The following is a 20,230-nucleotide window of genomic DNA, read 5'->3' as shown; positions in this document are numbered from 1 at the left end:
TTTATTCTTTGAAAAAGGAGAGTTTCAAAGTTAGGTTTTTTTGTTCTTGTTTTTGTTTTGTGTTTTTTTGTTTGTTTGTTTGTTTTGTGGTTTTGTTTGTTTTTTAAATTATTATTATTATTTATTTTTTAATTTTTTATTTAATGATATATATGACTAGAGGGCAGGAAAAAATTGTGATAACTCATTTTCTTTTTAAAATCTCTAGCTTCCTTTCAGCTAAAGCACCTGAAAGCCATGAATATAAACTATGTACAAGCCAGGCACATGAGAATGGAGCCAACAGAGGACAAGTTTGTACTTTATGTCACTGATGGGTTGCATCGCTCAGCAGAGACTCCGTTTTTTGTGCTGATCACCCCAACCAATGATGAAGTCCCAGAATTCATAGCCAGGAATATTACAGTAAGGAAATAAGCAAATTAAGCCTGTCATAGAATTATTTTAAACAGAAAAGACTCTTTAATATCAATAAGAACATCGTTCTGACTCCTGTTCCTGTGCCTCTTTCCTCTACTTTGTGTAGTCCAGCCTAGTTCAGGAAACAGCCCAGTTAAATCCTATGTAAACCTGCTAGACAGAGCTTGAGTGGGATGGGAGCAGTTCATAGCTCCTTTTGAAATTTTACAGTTAAGTGGTTCAAATCTTTAGGCAAAGAAGTCATCTAGAAAACAGAAATATCTTTTTACTTCTTGTGATTTCTCATGAGCTTTCACAATTTTTCTACAGAGCATTTTTTATGTTCCTGGCATAGCCTTTCCCTTCTCTGAAGAAAGTTTTTCGTATAAATAACTTTGTGAACACCATGCTAGGGCAGCGTAAGGTAATCTGACTGTAAAGTAAAAAGTGCATGTATATGTATAAATTTACATGCTTCTGTATTTTTAGATACATTTATGTATTTAAAGGCTTTCTCCTGTGTGCATTTCTGAGCACTTGATTTGACATTGACTTTTCTAACACCTTTTCTTTTAATTGAGGCAGTTATGAACTCCTTATCTCAACTTCTCTTTTCATCACTGTAACCATTTACTTCTCTATGTCTCTTGAAATCAGTAGGCAGATCAAAAAGCTACTGAGAAAGGGGTGGAGATACACTTGCCCCTGCTTAGGAAACCATGATTCTATTATTTCTTTTTATGTAAGGATTGGATATTTTTTCTTTCACATTCAGGTTCAAGAAGGGGAGATGAAAGAGCTGGATCTGTCTGTTATCAATGCGGTTGACCTGGATGTACCTCAAGACCATTTGGTATTTGGGGTTGTGCAGAGGCCCTGGTACGGGTTCCTTATTAATGGAATTCATGGCAATGATATTCTACACTATAAACAGTTAATTAACCACAATCACCACAACCATGGGTTGCTTGTTCATGACTTTTCCATGGAGCTACTGAAGAATGGTAGGTGCAGCATTTTTCTGACACTGGTTTTTCATTTCTTTAATTTCTTTCTTAATTTCTTTAAGGCAAGTGGCATACTAAGAAACCTTCATCACTTATTTATTCACTTGCCTCGTGAATATTTTCAAGACAGTGTTTGGCAATAGCTGACATATTTAATGCTGTTGTTATCTACTGTTATCTACTATTATCAGTAAAACCATCCTGAGAGACCTGTGTGTCAGAAAAGATAGTAATATGCCTTGGGGAAAAAAAAAAGGGAGTAATGTAACATATCATCAAGCAGATTTATAAATGTTTGCCAGCACCTGAAACACAGACAGCAAACAGAGACACATTAACTGACCATGGGGTTAAGTATTTCTCTAAGTGATCCCAGAATCGTATTATCATAGACCAGTTTGGGCTGTAAGGGACCTTTAAGGAGCACCTAGTCCACATACCCTGCCATCTTCCACTAGACCAAGTTGCCTAAAGTCCAGTTCAACCTGACCTTGAACTTCAGGGACAGGGCCTCCACAACTAATCTCTAGACAAACTGTTCAAGTGTCTCACCACCCTTATTGTGAATCCTTTTTTAATTATGTCCAACCTAAACCTACCTCCTTTCAGTTTAACACTTGTGCCCCTTGTTGTGTCACTACAGACACTGGTAAAAAATGTCTCTTTATCTTTCCTATAAGCCTCCTTTAGATATTGAAAGGCTGTGATATACCTCCATATGTCTAACAAAGGAGATGTGAACTAGGGCTCTATAGCTTAGCATGATCAGTCAACCTGCTTTGAAACAGCAAATCCCTTTCTAGTACATGCAATCAAAAAGTGTATTTAACACCACCAAGAATATAATAGATTCTTCACTAAATAGACTGTGGCTATTTAGTGAATGTGGAATCTATCAAGATAAAGAGGGACATGAACTTAGTACTGCCTCTCAATTTTTAGTTCAGCCCTCAAAAAAACTAGGAATGATTTTTGTCTCTCTGCCTGTCCAACATGAACGATGAGAAATATCAGGTGTCCACCCCAAATTCTTCAGCCTTCCCAAGTCCTGGTTTTGATTCTCTTCCTTGGCTGTTCTCTCCCTTTTGCTGTCCACAATGGTGAACAAGCCACCTCCAGCCCAGAACTTCTGATTGTACATGGTCATAGACACAAGGACAGCTGGCTTTCTGTCTTTTGTGTCTTTAATGCTTCCTTAAAGCTTCCTGAGGATTATTTAGAGCACAGAAGAGTGCTGCCTGACAGCCTCACTCTCTCTGTGGTCAAAGTTATTTGGAATGTTGGGAGGAGAAGAAATGTGCCTTTTTCGGATCCACTGAGACCACTTTTGGAAGAGAGTTACTCCTTACTTAGGTCATACTGGGGACTTTGACTCAATAGTATGTTGTTAGACTAATTAACAGCAGTGGCTTACGAAACTTCTGGTAGCTGAAAGCAAGTTTACTGTGAGCAGGGAATAGGGGAGGGAGACAGAAGAAGAGTGATGGAAGCAGAATGAAATGATGTGACATATTTTGCAGGAGTCAGATTTAGTTGTTCTTTCTATTTCTCTCTCTCTCCCCTCCTCTCCCTCTCTTTCTCTCTTCTTTTTCTTCCCCTTCCCACCCCATATAGGAATGAAGCTGATGTACATGCATGACAATTCTGAAAACCTCACTGACAGCTTTAAAATCCAGCTATCAGATGGAAAACATAAAGTTCTCAGAACCATTTCAGTAAAGGTCATTCCAGTTAATGATGAGAAACCACTGCTGCGCAAGTAAGTCACATGTTCCTGTCTCTAACAGAGAAATGTGTTCAGACAAAATGATGGAAAAATGATCAAAACAGCAAATCACAGAATCCTTAAGGTCAGAAAAGACCTTTAGGATCATCAAGTCCAACTGTTAACTAGGACCCCACCATGTTCACCATTAAACCATGTCTTCAGTGACTGATTGGGAGAGGAAGCCATACCTAGTCACAGACTGGTGCCAATACAGATGTTTCCATCTAGGTGTTTATCAGCTTGTTCAAAAAAAAAAAATTTAGTGAAAGAAGATTATGCTTTAATTTTGGTCAATATTAAATAAATAGAGTGGGGGGAAAAAAAAAGAGTGGTGGTGGAGGAACATGCTTATTGCGTCTTTCACATGTTGCTTCAAAACATTTACCAGACACCCCTGATCTTTATGCACCTCTGGTGAACACTGACCACCATGGTACTCTGTTTCCCTGAGACAAACACCTGCCTAAAATGCCTCTCTGAAAGCAACTCTGGATTTTGGCATTAGAGAATCCACAAAGTTGATGCATGGGAAAGGTTTTCAGATTAATGATTCTCTTCTTTTATATTATAAATTTTTATATTCTAAGCCATAATTCAACTTGTGAAACGGTACACACTAACTTTCCTTATGCTTCAAAACTAAGGATCATAAATGAATTAGACATGATCAGAAATTCCCTGGCACATAATTTGTATACAGGCAGCTGGCTTCAAGAGAGCCAAACCTCCTGTACATTTTAAAAAGGAGCTCATCTCCTGGGATCCCAATTTTTTAACTGATAACTTGTCACAAAGCATCAGGGCCTCCATCCTTGTGACTCTTTTCCAGCCTCAGACAGGCAGATGGGAAGCTTAGAGCCCAAAGGTGTCAGGGGTATAGGTCTGAACCTCTGATGTTTGCATTTCAGAAACAACTTGCAACCTGTTAAGCAGGCTGCCACTAAAGTGGAAATTTCTGATCCTTCGGAATATTTGGCCTATTTTCAGATCAAACTTACATTTCTCATTGAAAACAATTTTAATGTTTTGTTTACCGTGTAGAGCTTCCTGCAATAACAAATGTTATTTTTTAGTTGAAAGATTATCAGGGACCACATAATGCTAACAAGAGAACACCCGTTTTTTGGTAAGAATAAAGAGTATAGTTTATGTATCCATATATCATGTACTGATAATTACTGATAATTGTCTATTTGTTCCTCACATACTATGGATTGATGCCATTTTCCACCCTTTCTCTCTGAAAGAAGATGATGAAGTGCAAGAAGTCAAGTGTTTTTAGCTTTGCCCAGCTAGATCCAGAAACTGTTGCTGCCTTGTCTGGCAATGTTAGGTCTCACCATTTGCCATTTCTATGGAGAACAGTAGAACAGAGTGAGCCCTCTAGTAGCAAAATAGCTATTTCTTTATGAAGTTACTGCCTCTTGCCGGTTACTCTTCCATTGAGATGAGGTATGCTGCCAGTAGTTAAGCAGTAAGTGCTTTAAGGAAACATTCAGTTTGGCACTGAAGTGATTTAATTGCCACATTCAGTCACCATATCTTTGCTGTGGGGTGCAAACTTCCTCAAGCTATTGCAGTGTTTTCTAGGTGACCATTTGACAATACCTGTAAACTTTTTCTCGCTTGATCTGGGAGCCCTTTCCACCTCAGGGACTTTCAGTTCTCATCTCCATTAGTTACAGACTGAAGAACTTGAGATGGGATGTTTTTGCCTGGCAGACAATGCCTCTTATTCACAGTGATTGCCAGACACTCAATTTGTCACCTCTTGGCTTGCATCCTGAAGCAGGGAGTGCCCTTGGGGAATGTAAAGCTTTCACACATTCCCTTGAGAACTTCTTCTCAAAATGAGATGTGGATGCTAGAAGGAGCATATAGAAGAAGCAGTTAGACCTTTGCTGTGTCTCTTATAAGTAAAGGTGAACAGTGAAATACTAGTCATTTGGAAGACAGTCTAATGAACATTAGAGCTGATATTGCTGTGGCCTGTCATAGCAGTAAAGTATAAAGCAGACTATTTGTTTACATTGTCCTCTTCTTACAAATTGTATGAAGGTAAACAGAGGAGGGCCCAGGGGAGTAAGACAGAGGTAGTAAATCCCAGTTTGTTGTAGTTGTCTGCTTTGTTGTTTTTCACCATTGTAAGGAGAAGCTTGTCTACACTACCTTTTTTTCTCTTTTGAACTGAAATAGGCACCCACCTCCCCTTCTATTCTTTCTGCAGTTGTCATTTCTGTCAGCATCTGGGTAATCCATATTCCTGGCAGAGAGATTACATATTGAAAAGGTTCCTTTTATTGCATCAATACATGACTTTTAATTTTTGCAGGAAGAATGATATAGAGGTGAATATAGGTGAAACTCGAATAATTTCTAGTGCTGTTCTGTCAGCGGAAGATAAAGATACCCCCAGGGAGAGAATTTACTACTTATTTGAAAGACTTCCAGAAAATGGTCAGCTTCAGCTCAAGGTTAGTCTTTGTACTTCAACAAAAAGCAGGCATGCAAAGAACTCTTTCTTTTTAGGCTAGAATGAAGTTCATTTTCCTTTTCTCCCAAATGTCTGTCATATTTTGATGTAGACAGCCATGGCCAGTTTGATTGTTGAAGGAGCATTTAAATCAAAGAATGATGCTGTCCCAGAGGCTTTGAGACTGAAAGCCCAGATCTTCGACAGGAGGAGAGTGAAAAGCATGGCAGATCATCTGAGGTGACAGTGGAGAGAGATGCTGGGATAATCAACCCACTAAGGGGAAAATCAAGCGTCAAAACTGGGAGAGGGCAGGGGGGAAAGTCCTTGATAAAAACCAAATCAAAACAAACCTTTGCTTCAGTTACTTCAGTGTTCAGAAAGCATGGAGGGAGTTCTACGTGGAAGAGAGAGTAATAACTCATGAGTTAGAAGAAGATTATGAGAGGAAGGAAGGGAAAAGAAAGAAGATAGTATATAGCAAGAGGAAAGGCAAAAAAATAAGATTAGAAATGGAAGGGGAGATGATCATCTGTTGACCAAAGATAAGCCAGAGGAACCAAGATAGAAAAAAATGCCTCTTTTAAATTGCATGCATCCTTTTCTAAAACCCATGACCTTGGAAAGTATTTTGGTGCTGGATCCCAACATGAATCTTTGGATCACAGAGGATTTGTGAATTAAAGGGGTCCCACATACTGAGGCGAGAGGCAGCTACTAACTAGAGTCTGTTAGTTTGAACATGTAGGGTACACAAATATATCTGAGCTCTTCATCCTTCATAACCTTTGCTCCAAAGCTATTAATGCTGTTCCTGCAGACTAAATGTCAACTATATGATCAGTCCAACTTTGGGTATGACTCTGTTTTCAGAAAAGCAGGAAATTTTATGGAATAGTTCATTTTTTTTTGCAGTTGAGGACTTTTGGGGCTCTAAATTTCCGTGCTTCCCTGAAATTCCCCATAGATTCATTTCTGATATCCTTTTAGGGATGATTTTGGGTAGAACCAAGAACAGCTTGGTGAAATTAAGAAGTAGAAAACATAAGCTGAGTCAGGGACCATTTCATTTTCATCTCATTGGTGTATTAATGAGAAGTGTGCAGGAATTAATTTTCTATAGTAAAAGTGCCTAAACTCCGATTTACTCCATTTTATTAATGATCACTGTTTTCTTCTCCAGCCTTATAGCTGCTTGGAAACAATTCCATCTATTTGGTGCCCTTCAAAACATACTATCAGGAAAGAGTCTATAGAGCTTAGAAGGGAAGCCTAGCAGGTGCCACTAACAGGCTAAAATGTCTAGAATTAACTGGGGAGGATGCATAGGAAAGTATTTAATGAAGGATGTTTGTTCTTTCCAGGTAGGACAAGGCTGGGTGACTCTCCAAACTGGAATGACGTGTACTCAGGAAGAGCTGGATATGAACCTTGTGAGATATGTCCATACAGGAGCTGTAGGGTCCAAGAACCAAGACAGCTTCACATTTTACCTCTGGGATGGGTACAACAGATCCCCAGCTGTTGACTTTTACATAAATATCAAGGACATGGAAAAGGGTAAAGATCTACCAGATTTTTACAGGGCCTGTTTCTGAAACAAAGATGTTTGAGTACATGTTCTGATCCTTTCCTGAGCACTATATTGGCCCCTGGCATGTCTCTCTGCAGATCCTGTAAGTCTAACTGCTTGGATTTCACTGTTGGCCAGAGCCTTGATGTTCCTACTGGTGAAGAAGCAGTCTTGGGATTTGAAAAGGCTCTGCTGAATGCAGCGTGTTACACTTTGCCTCCCAGTGCTTCCATCTACTTTTCAAATAGAGCTGAAAATATCGTTTTGAAAATAGTTTTATGTCTGAGTAAATCAAAGCAAAGAAAAATATCAAGAATGTAAAGGGGTAGGCAAAAGACTGTTCAGAAACAGCTCTGTCTCCCAGACAGATAGACAGAGCTCTGTCTCTTTCTCTCTGTTTAGTCTACAGTTTTATGGTTTCTCTTCTTTTATTGCATCCCTATTAGAAACCTAAATGTTAACCTGACACTGCTAAGTCTGGAAGAATGGTCAAAAGAGGTTGTGCTCTCTTTATTCTTGGCAGTTTTCAAGTCCCAATGGGATAAAGCCCCAAGCAATGTTATTATGGCTGGTCTCACAGCTGACCCTGCTTTGAGTAGAAGATTGGACTAAAGACATACTGAAGTCCCTTTCAGGCTGAATTTCTCTATAATCCTATAATCCTATGATTTTTCTACTGATAATGGCTTGCCTGTGGCTAAATAATGCACAAGAGATCAACAAGTTCATTATGACAATTTTAGTGTTGCTTTATCTATCCCGCAGGAGACATCGCCGTTTTTATGAAACTCCTCAGAGTGCCAAAAGGAGATCACAGCTGCATTACAACCGATGTCCTCCTTGCACTGGATGGGACTGACAAGCCAGAGGAGCTCCTTTACGTGATAACCTCCCCACCCCAGTATGGACAAATAGAGTATATCACCTCTCCTGGCACCCCTATTACAAATTTCAGTCAAATGGATATAGCACGACAGATTGTCTGCTATGTTCACAACACGAAGGCAGCTGTTCTTGAAGATACATTCAGGTAAGGTGTAGCACCCCATCCCCCAAACTCTTCCCTTTGAATTTTTTGGGTGTATTTTGCACAATGCAAAACAAAACAAAACAACCCTCCCCCAAACCAAATCATTAAAAAGAGCTGGAACATCTACGTGAATTGTCAATATTTATCTAGCAAATATATTGCTACTACAATACATTATAGTTGTGACTGCTTTGGTAAAAAATGCATTTTCTCGTTGATGCTGAAAACACAGCCAGAGCCATTTTTACTCAATGATACTAGCTTCAACATTATTATAGCTCTCAGGCTACACAGCTGTTAAGATTTAAGTGGGAGAGAAGGATTAAGAATGTACTTTGTGGAATTTTCCTTTGGTTTCTTGCCACAGCTGAATGTGGTAAAACTGATCCATTCAGGTATTAAATAAAAGCTTCCTTGTTTATTCTTATTTATCATAATCATTAAATTCTGGGCTTTTAAAATTCATAAGTAGTTCTTGAACATAAGGAAAAGCAGCCTTCTTAATCTATTTTGACGCAATAGCTCAGAAATTCATGAAGATCCGTGAATTCTTGGGGTAAACCCACAGCTTTACCTATAGGCCCAGTTCAGCAACCTAATGATATTCAAGTTTATCTTCAGCTGGTTCTGAAACCTTCCCCTGAGAACAGTTTATTCTAGATGCATTCCTAAAGTATTTCCTTATTTTGTTCTTAAATTAACCTCCCTTGCTTATAAAGTGGAATGATGTAATAAGTTATCATTATACAAGGAGTAGATGTATTGCTGCTCAAAGTCTTGCAGACAGTTTTAGAAAAGAGATAAATTTCAGGGAAAAGAAAAGCTCAGAAATAAGGAATATATTTCTAAAGGAAGAATGCCTCTTGCTAGCATTGGTAATTTTCTCTGAAAACAGCTTTTGACAGAAAATGAAATTACTGCAAAATTCAAAATTAAGAGGTTATTTTTTTTCTTTGTAACCAAGCAAAATGAAAGATTTATCTCCTAAGAATTGCAGTTCAGAAAAGACCCTTTTTTTACACACTCTTATGAACAGATTCCTAATCTGAATGGCCTTTTTGGTGATACATGGTGAAGATTCAAGAATATGTTGCATCATCTAGTTAGAGAGCTTTTTTGCAGGAAGTCAAGCAAGAGGGCCATGGAGACATCAAATAAACCTCCCTATGACACTGGGACAGCTCAGGTGACATTATCTATGGTTAAAACAAAAGTAAATTTGAAACTTTTCTCAAATCAAACATTTTAAACTATCTCTTCCACTAAATTTAGTGTAATTAGGAGATCTGTCTGATCCACTTGTACATAAAAAGTGTACAAATTTTCCCAGGCTTTATGTTTCTCGAGTGTGAAATACTTTGACCAAAATTAGAACTAGCTTAGGCAAGTAAGGTTGCATGATGCCAACCCTAGTTTGGGCAGCACAGTAGTGGTTTGTGTGGCTTGTGTCAGTGTGACTTCCATATCACACTAATGGAAGCAGATCAAAAAATTCAAGGAATGTGGATAAACCCAATGTTACGGCCAATCACTAAGAACCAAACTAGGAAGTCAGCCTTATAAAAGTAAGGTTATGATGTTTTAATAAATATTGATATTTGATAACTATTTTAATAAAAATAATTATGTTTCTTGATGTTATAATTTGGAAAGAAATTTGGTTCTGTGTAGAGATATAAATATTCTGGTAGATTATTATTATTATTATTATTATTATTATTATTATTATTATTATTATTATTATTATTTCAACATGGAATGGTTACATTAATTATATGGGTAATTATGGCAGGAGGAGGAATTAACTGACCAGATTTTTGCTTCCCACTAAAGTAGTTACTTCAGACATAAATTTACCTGTATTGTTTGGTGCTGCTGGCCTGGAAGAAAGATTTGGCAGTGCTTGTTTGGACAGACGACTTCAAGTGATTAGCAATCTGACATCAGATGCTGGCAGCAGGATACTAAAAGAACATGCTAATGTTCTCCATTTTGACATGCTGGCTCGATTTTGTAATGAGTTGGCATTATTTATGATTCCATTTTTATCTTTTAAATGCCATGACAGATGGTAGGTCCTCTAGCCAACTCCATTGCCATCAAACTGCAGAAAGCATGAAATGTTGGTAGGGGTGAAATCAAACCATGCAACGTGTCCTCCAAACTGGGCCTGGGAGTTGTCCCCTAAATTTCATCAGAATGAGGAGAATACTGGCTGCTCTCCATTCCTGAGGAAATAATGAAGCAGTCATAAACCAGAAATAAACAACCAATATCTCCCTAAGTGCAGAGAAAGGTCATCTTGGGCACAGGCAGTTTCATCACCTGTGAAACTGAATGTTGAATGAAATTTGCATTGTAAATTTCAGTCTGAGATATATATATATATATATTCCTACCTGGTATTCTGTAGAAGACTGGATGAATCTTCAGTTAGATGAACTTATCTAAGTCTTTCACTTGGATATTTTTTGAGACATCGTCCAAATGATTTTACAGCCATCAAAAGAACGAGTGGAAACTGACTTCTGCTCCAGTCTTTCAGATTTTTTGAGAGAAGGTTAAGGTCTTGACTAATGGTGTTTTACCCTTTTTTTTTTTTTTTTCCCTTAACATAGTATTTATCATCATTAGTCTAGTTCTGTATTTGATTTCAGATAGCTTACTAATAGCAGAACCCTTTTCCCATTGGCACACTAGCATTAGGTCAGTGCAGACAGATGTCTCTAGGTTCCCAGCTGGGAATACCATCCTCAGTAAACATATTTTTAACTGCTATGTAGTCCCTGGTCTGCCTCTACTCATTCCCATCTGTTTCATGGCACACTGCCAGTTGACAAGTTGATCAAACCCTAATCATCCAGCATTGGTGAAGGCAGTGAGGAGTTTTAGCTGGACAGTCTGTGTGACACAGTAAGCTGCACCATGACCTACTGAAAGTCACTCACATTTGAGGCACAAAACAATAGGCCAGGTGTTGACCCTATAATTTCTTTAAATACATCTTCGAGGTCTGCAGTCAAGAGAACAAGAGGAAACAGACAATCTACCTAAATGTTAGCCAGTCTTCATTTCACTTATGTATGATAGAAGAGTGCTAGGTGGAAAGGAGCCAGCCAGGCTAGCCCTTATACAGTCTGAAACAACTGTCCCACTCTACCACAAGGAAGTTTCTTTGCAAAGCAGTCTCCATTTTTGATCAGGCAAAACACAAACCTGTATGAAAACCACTTTCCAAAATGCTTTTGCATGTACTGTGAAGCATAATCACTGAAATTTATGTAGAAAGACGAGTAACTCATGCGTACTGTTTGTTGATGGAACAGGTAGGATTGTGAGATATTTGCAAAGCCATTTTTAGTTTCATATACCCTCAAAGGTTTTTTGTTATAGGTATGACAATGTTCCATGTAATTCCTTTCATAAAAAAATACTTAATTGATGGTTTTGACAATGAAATCTAGGATGAATTTGAAGGCTAAAAGGTTGGTTTTCTCCTAATTTTTATCTGCCACTAAATTTGATAATAAATTTCTGCAGACCATGCTGTCACTTGTATGGCAAAAGCCCATACCCAGCTGGTAGGCTTCTGCCATGGTTTAATCCCAGCCAGCAATGAAGCCCCATGCAGCTGCTTGCTCACTCCCTGCCTGGTAGGGTGGAGGAGAGAACTGGAAGAATAAAAGTGAGAAAACTCCTGGGTTGAGATAAAGACTGTTTAATAGGTAAAGTGAAAGCTGCACACACAAGCAAAACAAAACAAGGAATTCATTCACTTCCCATGAACAGCCAGGTGTTCAGCCATCTCTGGGAAAGCAGAGTTCCATCATGCATAACAATGACTTGGGAAGACAAACGCCACCACTCCAAATGTCTCCCATTTCCTTCTTCTTCTTCCCTCAGCTCTATACACTAAGCAAGACACTGTATGGTCTGGGGATATCCTTTGGGTTAGTTTAGGTCAGCTGTCCTGGCTGTGTCTCCTCCCAACTGCTTGTGCACCCCCAGCTCAATCACTGCCACACAGTGCGAGGGGCAGAAAAGACCTCGAGGCTGTGTCAGCACTGCTCGTCAGTAACAAAACCAAAACATCTTTTTGTTATCACCACTATTTCCAGCACAGATCAAAACCACAGCCCTATGCTAGTGACTATGAAGAAAATGAACCAGCACAGCTTCCAAGAGATTTTCTCTCCAGCCTTGGACACCTTTATCTTTTCTTTTTGAAAGGAAATTTAACTGTAGAGCATAAGCAAATCTTTAGTATCTCTAAAGAAACATTACTTCTTGACAGAAGCAAAAACCTATATTGCTATTAATAGAAATTCCCAGCAAAGAACAAGAATTTTTCAGATATGACCCTTTAATAAATATTATGAGTATCTATGTTTTTAAAACTACCCTAGCAACTTGTACAGTTCTGCCCAGTACTAGTATTTTAGTGAAACTTTACTTGTGTTTTGTAAAGAAACAGAAATAGTTCCTCTGCATATACAGAAATTTGCAGATGCAGTTAGTGCCTAAACAATCCTGTAAAGTGGGATGAGGATGGATCTTTCTCCAGCTTGGTTTTTCAAATAATTTTGGAGCTATTGGGTAGAAAATATTTGTAACAGTAACAGAAAAAAAACCCCAAAACCTAAAAAAAAATAGACTCTTGTCCAGGCAGATAATGCACTTTACGTGCCTTTTCTACACTGTAGACATGTCTATGTTGTAGACAAACATACGTCTATGTTGTAGACAAAGCCAACACTTTCACTGGCAGGTGCCACTGCCTGGTAACCAAGTGAAGATATACTTAAGGATGTGTAAAACGTGTGTGCATGCCAGAGAATACAGTAAGTCTCCCAACCAGCCCATCATTTTAAATCTGCTCCATCTGTATCTGAGCTAGAGATTAGATCAGCTCTGTTATGACTGTTGATCCGAAAGACATTCCTCTGGCACGTATTCAGGTGCACTGTAACTCTTGTCAAATACCTGGCTATGAGCTTTTACTTTTTAAAGTTTTACATCCACTCCATCCAGTGTTTGGGTTGGAGCTCAGCCCAGCTCTACTAATTTTGCAGCATCAACACAGGCAAGTCCTGTAGTAAAGGTCTGCATTATCATTTCATTTCAGTACATGGTGAATCAAGAACAGATATTGAAGACTATCTTGCCTCTCTTTGCCAGATTCACGATCAGCAATGGACTGAGGACTAAGCATGGGACATTCATGATCTCGTTGGAGGCAGTTGACCAAGCTTTGCCCACACTATCTAGGAACACGGGGTTAAGAACAATGGAAGGTGCTATGGCACTTCTCTCTCCTGATGTCCTGCAGCTTTCAGACCCAGACACTGCCAAAGAAAACCTTACCTTCCTCTTGGTTCAGCTCCCCCAATATGGTCACCTCTGTTATCGTGGAGCTGTGCTACTGCAGTACAATTTCACACAGCAAGACGTGGACAACAGGGATGTTGCATACAAGCACCGAGGTGGGGATTCCCAGATGGACAGATTTACATTTGTTGCCTCAGATAGGACTAATCAAGGTTTCATCGTGAATGGGAGAGTGCAGACCGAGCCAGTGGCATTCACCATTCAGGCAAGTGTGGCCACAGGCCTATTTAAAAGGCATAAATAGCATGCAAAGCCCAAAAATGTAGTAGTTTTGATGAGAATTGATACTTACTGCAACCTATAACTGAGGTGTTTTTCAGCTAAAATGTTTGCTTCCTGTTTTCTATGAATAATTAACTTGGAGAATGAAGTACTTGACACAATGAACAAATATAAGCAAAAAGATACTTATACACTTAAACACTAAAGTATTTTCCATAGAAATCTCAACTATATAGTTGAGACCATTGAACTTCCTCCTGCTCTGCTTTCCCACTTGATGCCTGACCCCGTGACTTGCACATGAGGGATGCCAGGTAACTGTTGATTTTCATGTCACAGGAATCTTGAATTACAACCACTTTGTGCCTCTTGAGTTACTTCCACAACCAGAGAGCCTGTCTTCTGGTTTTTTCTTTTTGTAAGATGCCTGCTCTGATTCTTTCTTTCTTTACTAGAATCTTTCTGTTTAGTTCCCATTTCCTCCATCCAGTTCTTTACACTTTGTCATACTCTCAGATATATTTGCTACATTTTCTTGTATGTAGCTGACATGTTTCAGTACACGAAGTAGGCCTAGTTGCATTGTATGTCAAAATTCTGGATGTTTCAAAACACTGATACTAATGAATAGGCTGCCAACATTTCCTGATGACAAAGTTTCAAGCTACATGATGAGGGAGGAGTGCAATTTCAGCAGAGGATGAGATAGGGAACAGCAACAACCACTGTGGAATGCTAGCCAATTCATCAGAAGTTCTAAAAGGTGGAACAGATTTGAGGAGACATTGGCTATGTCTATTACTGTGATTATCATAATCCTTAGGTTTCCATACCTGTTATTCTAAAACAGAGGTGACAAATGTTTGCTGGAGTTACCTTTTGCTATGTTGAAAATCACATAAAAAATGAGAAGGACTATGGGGAATGTGGGACATCAGGGCAGAGGTACAGAGAATTTGTGTTATCCTCCCCACTGTAACCTGCTGCTAATGGAAAGTGATGGGCAATCTGGGCCTGGAAACTTCTCATATGAAATAGCACTGAACTGGAAATCAGATGTCTGCAGCAGACCGTGAGTCAAAGGGGCTATTGCCACCCTAAGCAGACTACTGTGCTTTTAGCAAAAGTAGGACAGAGAATGTCCTGATGCTGTAAAATGAATGTTAAACTTTTATTTAGGTGGATCATCTGGACAAAACGGCACCAAAAATTATTCATCTCCATTGCTTTTCTGATGTGGAACTGCTGAAGAATGGCAATTATGGGATCTATATTACTGCCAGGTCCCTGAAGGCATCTGACCCCAATACAGAAGATGACAAAATAATTTTTAAGATTTTGCAAGGTCCTCATTATGGCTACCTGGTAAATATAACAACAGGTGATTTTTTTCTATATTCTCTGTATTTTGGGACTAGCAGGGATCAGACTCCAAAACCTACCCTGTTAATGTTTGATTGACAGAAGGAATCAAAACTTTTAGCAAACTTGGAACAAACTTTGAATGCAGTAAAAAAAACTTATACTATGAAACCTGAGTCTCATGTTCGTTATGAGATGATTGTTACTATCTTCTGTTGGGAAACTATTTTTAGTTTGTATCAAGAAAACAAAAAAGACTAATATCAAACTTGGCCTCTTGATAAAGATGTCACACACAAAGAAACTGGGCTTATAATGGACTGGGATGTTGCTGTTTAGGTATAAAACCACTTTTCTGTAAGTTCAGATTTTCAACAGAAAGAAAGATTGAAAGAGTCTATATAAGCTCCTATTAAGACGCTTTTGATTCACCTGCATATTACTCATCTTTTCCAGGTGGACTCATTCAGGAAGGGTTTAGCCAAAAGGATTTAAACAACAAAATCATACTTTATGTCATCAACTCATCACAGGAAGTGAATTCAGACAACTTGGAGTTTCAAGTCACAGATGCCAGAGGGAACTCTGCAGGGCCCCAAAGGTAGCTGCGATCCTCAGTGATAAGTGCTGTGGTACACTGTGCTCACCACACCCCGGGGCACATGAACTGTGGGGTGCTGGGCTTGGAGCCACACAGACATGAACACAGATAGCTACTCCTCAAACTGCCATTGCCTCTGTGGGAGTAGAGATCTCCTTCCCTCAAGGAGGTGAAACACAAGGGGTTAGCTCCAGGTTAGAGTGGGTCATAGTTCTCAAGGGCCATTGGGGCCTCACAAGAAAGCAAAATGGAGTTTACTCAAAGTGGAAGTCGGGCATTTGGAGATCTGAGATGCTGGGTGCTGAGGATGGGATTACTGCTTCATGAACATGGCTCTGCAGCTGCAGGTCACTCTTGCAGTGTGCAAGTGGCACTGCATTTTTCACAAGCTTGAGATTACAATGGAAGGGATGCTCTCAAGCGATAAAGCTATGAGACATACTTCTGCAAAGGAGTACTGAAAGAAGGTGAAGAGCACACAGCATCTTCTTTGTCCTCCATTGCTTATATTAGGCATATTATCCAAATTTCCTTGTGGCATATGATAAACTTCATGTAGAAAAATCAGAATATCATCTGAACTGTGCTTGATGATAAAAGCCTTAAGTGGGAGTAGCCCTTCAGCATAGTCAAAGTTTCTCTTAATTTCTGAAAATAGGGCTAAATGTTAAACCAACTTACCTAATCAGAAGTAATAAAAATTGTAAAAAAAATAACCAGTGCTATTTTCCTGGGCTAAACTGGCTACTCACCAAGCAGACTCATGGAGAAAGAAAAAGAGCAGAGAGCTGGCTCCAGAGGCAGAGCACTTCCCTGCAGGCTTCAGAGAGAACAGGGATCAAGCAGAGCTCAAGCAGAGCCTGAGGGAGCTCTTTGGCAGTTATGTGCTGTGCCAAAAGATGTCCCCATACACAAACACATTTGAACATGGACAGCCTGAGCACTGCCCAGCTGCTCTGTGCTGGCTCACAGATAAGCCAATTTTAAAACCACCATCATGTGATGCCTCTTCTCATGGTAAAGTGTGACTTCTTATATATGAATACCAATGTGTAGCACAGCTTTAGGAAAAGAGCAAAAAAACCCTCTTTTTAATGGAAAATAGGAGTTTCAGTTAAGTTATCCATTAGCAGAGCAAAGGGAAATTTGGCTTCAAGTGAAAAGATAATAATTTAATACTAGATTTAAAATCTTGTGAGATACTTTTTAATTTAAACTATGTATCACCTAAAGATGACTGGTTCAAAATATAAGTTTGATTTGTTGTTGATGTCCCAGGTATTATCTAAATGCTGCTGAGCTACATCTGGCACATCCCTCCTTTTTAACAAAAGTAAAGCAAACCAGCTTCTGTATGGGTTGCCCACAGCCAGAGGATAAAGGAGGACAGGAGGAAACTAGAGCTAGTCAACCATGAAAGGTCTAGAAGTTTGTTTTAGAAAAGTTCAAATTATTTTATAAGTAGCTCAGCTCATTTTCCTTATTTGTGCTCTCTTTCATTCCTCTCTGACTCTAATTAATTTTTATCACAGCTTTTGAAAAGGTGAGATCTTTATTGACTACCCTGTGCTGCATGTGATCTGAGGTTCAGGCATACCCTCACTATAAACAATTCTAAAATTCTAGTGTATGGAACACCTGGACTCAGCCAGGGTGAAGAGTAGAAGAGCAAAGTACGCAGAGTACTAAAGTAAGGGGAGTGGGGATAGTGCTGGCACAGAGGCAGTGAAATCTGTGTGCTCTATATGCTGCAGGAGCAGAGTTAGGGATAGATGAAGGAAAGGAGGATATTGCAGCAATAATACTGGGGAGTGAGAGTATTAAAATGAGAAGGTGAAAGGGAAGCAGGAGAAAAAGTGATGGCTTGTCTTGGCCTATTTGGTGTTGTGGACAAACTGCTCTTCTCAAATTTGCTGCAGAACCCCTTTGGTTGTGAAACAAGGTTCAGGTCTGGTTTTGGGTGGATGAGGGTTGGTCTGAAAGATTTACTGCAGCCTCTTCCTAATCAGCTAAATCAACACATGTTGATCTCGAGACAAAGACTCAGTATGTGTATTGGCTCAATCAACATTAGGAGAGAGATGGCTCTTCACACAGCCAAGGGCTGGGGGTGGCGGGTGGATGGCTTTGCTTCACACCTGCATTCCTTCCTGTCCCACAGATTGGAGCTAAAGTGGTCTCGGATTGAAATGCAACAGACTGAATATGAAGTGTGTGAGAGCATAGGAATGGTGTCTCTGAAAATCACCAGGGCAGGACACTCAGTAGAGTCTGCCTTTATAACTGTGAAGGTAAAGTCAAAACCCAACATCCTGAGTGTAAACTTAGCAATAAGTAAGCCTGTTAATTTCTTCCACAGTTAAAAGGTAGGCCATGTGATTCAATCCAGACTTAATGGGACATTGCCCTTGCTACCACAGATGGATGAAATATTTCTAACAAGACTTCCTGAGTTTTAAGTAGAAACGCTGATTAAACAAACCTGGAATGGTTTGAAGCAGTATTTAAGTTTTGATGGAGAAAAAAAAAGCAGGCAGTTTCCTCTGGCACTGTACTCAGAAGCTTGGTTTCCCAGATCTGCCACTTAAAAATCCAGGCTTTGAGCAGTGTGGGGACTCAGGGCATTTGTTTTCCCTGCTCAGGCTGGAGAAGCACAGGAGCTATAGAATTTTCAACTATGCAGCCATGGTAGCCTTTCCATTTCTCCTCCTACTACCCTTAACCTAGGAAAAAGCCTAAGAACTGCCTATATCTTCAGTGACAGCCTCTCTCTACTGTCAAAACAATTAGACTGAAAGCTGCACATTATAATTTTGCAAAACAGGTTTTGTGCATCTTACCTTTACAAATTTTGTCTTTCCTCATAAAATGGAATTTCTAGGATTTTACCATCTCCCCTTGCTAGAGAAATACTACTTCTTCCCCTCACAGTTTCTCAGGATTGTAGCCCTAATTGGAAACACAGTTTTGATTTTTTCTTCTACTGAAGTCCATGGGAATTTTGCTATTGACTGCATTGGGGGCTATCCTGTCCTATCCTTCATGGACTCCTGTGATTCTACTCTGATTGTCACTTGACTAAACAGACCAGTGAAATTGATTCCAGGATCAAGAACTTAAGTGTGGAATCTGGTGTCATCTGGTGATCCCCTATGAAAATTCAGGGAGTTGCTGGAGTCTCTGTATTTACATATATAGGAGTTCTTGTCTATCACAAAGAGCCTTTGGGGGTGACAGAGCTCTGCGTGCAAACACTTCTTCCAAGACATCACAAAGGGCTAAATAAGAAAATGTGGCCAGGTTGTTGCTGCTCTTCTGAGATGACAGGATGTGCCTGTCCAGGGGCCAGGTGATGGTAGGGTTCCCAGGCACAGAGAACAGCAGTGTCACCTCGTGCTATTAAGTAGCAATCTGACAGGGAATGAGGCAAAATTATAAGATCCGGAATTTTTTTTTTGATGATCTGTATTTTAAGCCATGAACAAGGACAGAATGCCAGCTGTACGTCACAAGATATATTCTTTAGGTCTTTATCTTTTTTTTCCAGCCTAAGCACATGTATGGGTTGGCCTATCTGTTTGAGAGGTGCACAATAGCTACAGGACACAGCAGAATGCTGTGGTTTGGTCAAACAAATCACAGCAGGGCATTTACTGCTTGATTTCTTCTCAGGTCAATGAAATATCTGCTACACTGGGAAAGGACTTTACAGTAACTCCCTCCAAGCTTGTTCAGTTTGATCCAGGTATGAACCAGTGCACAGAATAACTCGAAAATTAATTCACTGAAAGTGTAAACTCTGGCTTTGGAGAGTGAAATCTGTTATGTATCTTTAGCTAGAGGACTCAAATAGTATAAAGGGCACTTGGACTCATTTTCTGGAAGGGCTTCTTTTGTGAATTAGGATCCTTAATACTTAGGGTAAGATGGTGTATGGTCCCTTTACATCAGTTAAAATATCAGAAGTGCTGAAATGACAACTTCTAATCTCCCTACAGCTAAGCTAGGGAGGACTTGTCCTGAGCTGAGCTGTGAGATGCTTTAAAAATTTCAGTCATAATAAGTAAAGCCCCAGACACAGGTCAAATTTGAAAAAAAACGGAGTACAACTGAAGTTACACAAGACGTCCAAGACCTTTTCTCATTCACATAATTGAAGCTAGAAGTTACTCAGCAAAGGCAAGGGATGAAGCAAAAATCCTGTGAACAAGTAAAAACTCTGCCTAAAAGGCTGCATTTCAGTCTAACACAGTCTTTGATCCATTTGCAGGTATTTTGAATAACTGTTCCCTTCTAAAATTAGGCTTTTCAGATAAAAACCCTGTGATTTTCTCTTGAAAATTGCAGTGGAAGTCCTTAACCTATGTACTCCAGTGCCATTTTGCACATCTACAGCAGCTTTTTGTT

The 20,230-nt window shown here is 39.4% G+C and overlaps 1 protein-coding gene across 1 annotated transcript in view; it reads left to right on the top strand.

Moving 5' to 3' along the window:
• Positions 1-20,230, top strand: part of FREM1 (FRAS1 related extracellular matrix 1) — a 63,759-nt gene that overhangs the window by 29,463 nt on the left and 14,066 nt on the right. Inside the window, exons 19-29 of the mRNA XM_027883748.1 lie at positions 209-405; positions 1,175-1,403; positions 3,021-3,165; positions 5,507-5,648; positions 7,012-7,207; positions 7,986-8,250; positions 13,429-13,843; positions 15,040-15,241; positions 15,679-15,823; positions 17,985-18,114; positions 19,496-19,568. Of these exons, the coding sequence (XP_027739549.1) occupies positions 209-405; positions 1,175-1,403; positions 3,021-3,165; positions 5,507-5,648; positions 7,012-7,207; positions 7,986-8,250; positions 13,429-13,843; positions 15,040-15,241; positions 15,679-15,823; positions 17,985-18,114; positions 19,496-19,568 (2,139 nt within the window). The remainder of the gene's footprint in view (positions 1-208; positions 406-1,174; positions 1,404-3,020; positions 3,166-5,506; positions 5,649-7,011; positions 7,208-7,985; positions 8,251-13,428; positions 13,844-15,039; positions 15,242-15,678; positions 15,824-17,984; positions 18,115-19,495; positions 19,569-20,230) is intronic.

Source organism: Empidonax traillii, unplaced genomic scaffold (assembly GCF_003031625.1).
Source record: "Empidonax traillii isolate 1590-97213 ecotype Southwest subspecies unplaced genomic scaffold, ASM303162v1 scaffold133:size1091145, whole genome shotgun sequence".
NCBI classification, from domain to species: domain Eukaryota; kingdom Metazoa; phylum Chordata; class Aves; order Passeriformes; family Tyrannidae; genus Empidonax; species Empidonax traillii.
The sequence above is the reverse complement of the archived record's forward strand: the minus strand, read 5'-3'. Positions and strand labels throughout refer to the sequence as shown.